Genomic DNA, 1,539 nt, shown 5'->3' on the forward strand with positions numbered 1-1,539 from the left:
GTGATTGCTCGCGGCAGCTCTCCACAAAAAACGAATTAGGTTGGGGAGATAGTTCAGTGGTAGAGCACTTGTTGTACTATGTGAAAGGCTGGAGAATTAGACCCCAGTACCATCAAGGGAAAAAAATTGGATGAATAAAAAATTAAGTCACCCAGAGTCTGAGTATCCCAAAAACCCATTGCTAAACTAGATACATCCCTCCCCACCCCCACCCCTGCAACCTGTCTCCACACATAGGTTTTGTATGGCTGTCATCCTGCAGTTTCTGTAATCCAGAATTCCACTCTGCTTACATCACATGGCAAAATATTTCCTTGTGACACTAAAGGTCCATAGAACCAAGTGGATTTTTTTGTACAGTCTAATATATTTACGAATGTGGTTTTGCTAGGCTTTAGAACATCCCCACCATTTGGTTAGTTACAATTTATCTTGATAATGCTTTCATCATTTATATGCATGTATGCATATATGTGCATGTGTGTGCACATAAGTGCATGTGTGTGCACATAAGTGCATGTGTGTGCACACATGTGTGCACGTGTGAGAGGGTGACCATACCCTGAAGCTGGAGTTACAGGAAATGGTGAAATCCCAGAAGTGGGTGCTGGGAACCAAACTCAAGTTCTCTGCAAGAGGAGCAAGTACTCCTAACCCCTGATTCATTTCTCAAACCCAAACCTCCAGAATTTTAACTGCAGACAGTCAAATGATTTAATGCATTCATAGTCACCCGAAATTGTGGAGATAAGGAAACTTTTACTGTTAATTCATGATGCCTCAAAACAAACCCTTTGTTTTTTTTTGAGTAGAAGGAAAATTGGAAATTTACAAGTACTCACTCATTCAGTGTTCTTGCTGTTCCAAAGTCCCCGAGNTTGGCAACCATTCCATTCTTGCTAAGAAAAATATTCTAAGAATGAAGAAAAATTGTATTAAAAAAAGAATAAGATTGACTGTGTCTGAGGTCATCTGTATGAGCTCTTACCTGAGATTTTATGTCCCTGTGTAAAATCTTCCTGTCATGAATATGCTTCAGTCCTAGAGAAATCTGTACAAACCAACACAGGATCTGCAGGAGGGAACAGAAGGAATCTATTGAACAGTCCACTGGTCACTGACACAGGATGCACTGTGTGACACACTGTAGTTTCCACTGCAAGACGTTCTGTTTGGGTTTTGTTTTGTTTTTTGAGGGGGGAGGTACAAGGGAAAAGAGCAGATATGGAGGAATGGGGAGATGAGTGAGATTGGGGTGAGTTCTATATTTTAGAACTTAAATTTATTTAACTAGAAGACTGACTTCTAGGCAGTTAGGAGGAGGGTCTCAAAGCCCACCCCCACACTTCCTCCAATAAGGCCACACCTCNTCCAATAAGGCTCTGGTCAGTGAGGAAGAGAAATTCAGTCTTTTCCTGGTTCCCTTTGGAACAAGATATAGAACTCTCAGTTCCTTCTCCTGTGCCAAGCCTGTCTGGATACTGCCATGTTCCTGACTTGATTATAATGGACCAAAACTCTGAACCTGTAAGCCAGCCC

General features: G+C 41.6%; 1 protein-coding gene across 1 annotated transcript in view; it reads right to left on the reverse strand.

Moving 5' to 3' along the window:
- Nek5 (NIMA related kinase 5) overlaps positions 1-1,539 on the reverse strand; it is an 84,808-nt gene that overhangs the window by 33,845 nt on the left and 49,424 nt on the right. Inside the window, exons 5-6 of the mRNA XM_021170215.2 lie at positions 989-1,072; positions 843-913 (exon numbers count right to left, since the gene is read on the reverse strand). Coding sequence (XP_021025874.1) covers positions 843-913; positions 989-1,072 — 155 coding nt within the window. The remainder of the gene's footprint in view (positions 1-842; positions 914-988; positions 1,073-1,539) is intronic.

The sequence above is a fragment of the Mus caroli genome, chromosome 8, assembly GCF_900094665.2.
Source record: "Mus caroli chromosome 8, CAROLI_EIJ_v1.1, whole genome shotgun sequence".
In the NCBI taxonomy this organism is placed as follows: Eukaryota; Metazoa; Chordata; class Mammalia; order Rodentia; family Muridae; genus Mus; species Mus caroli.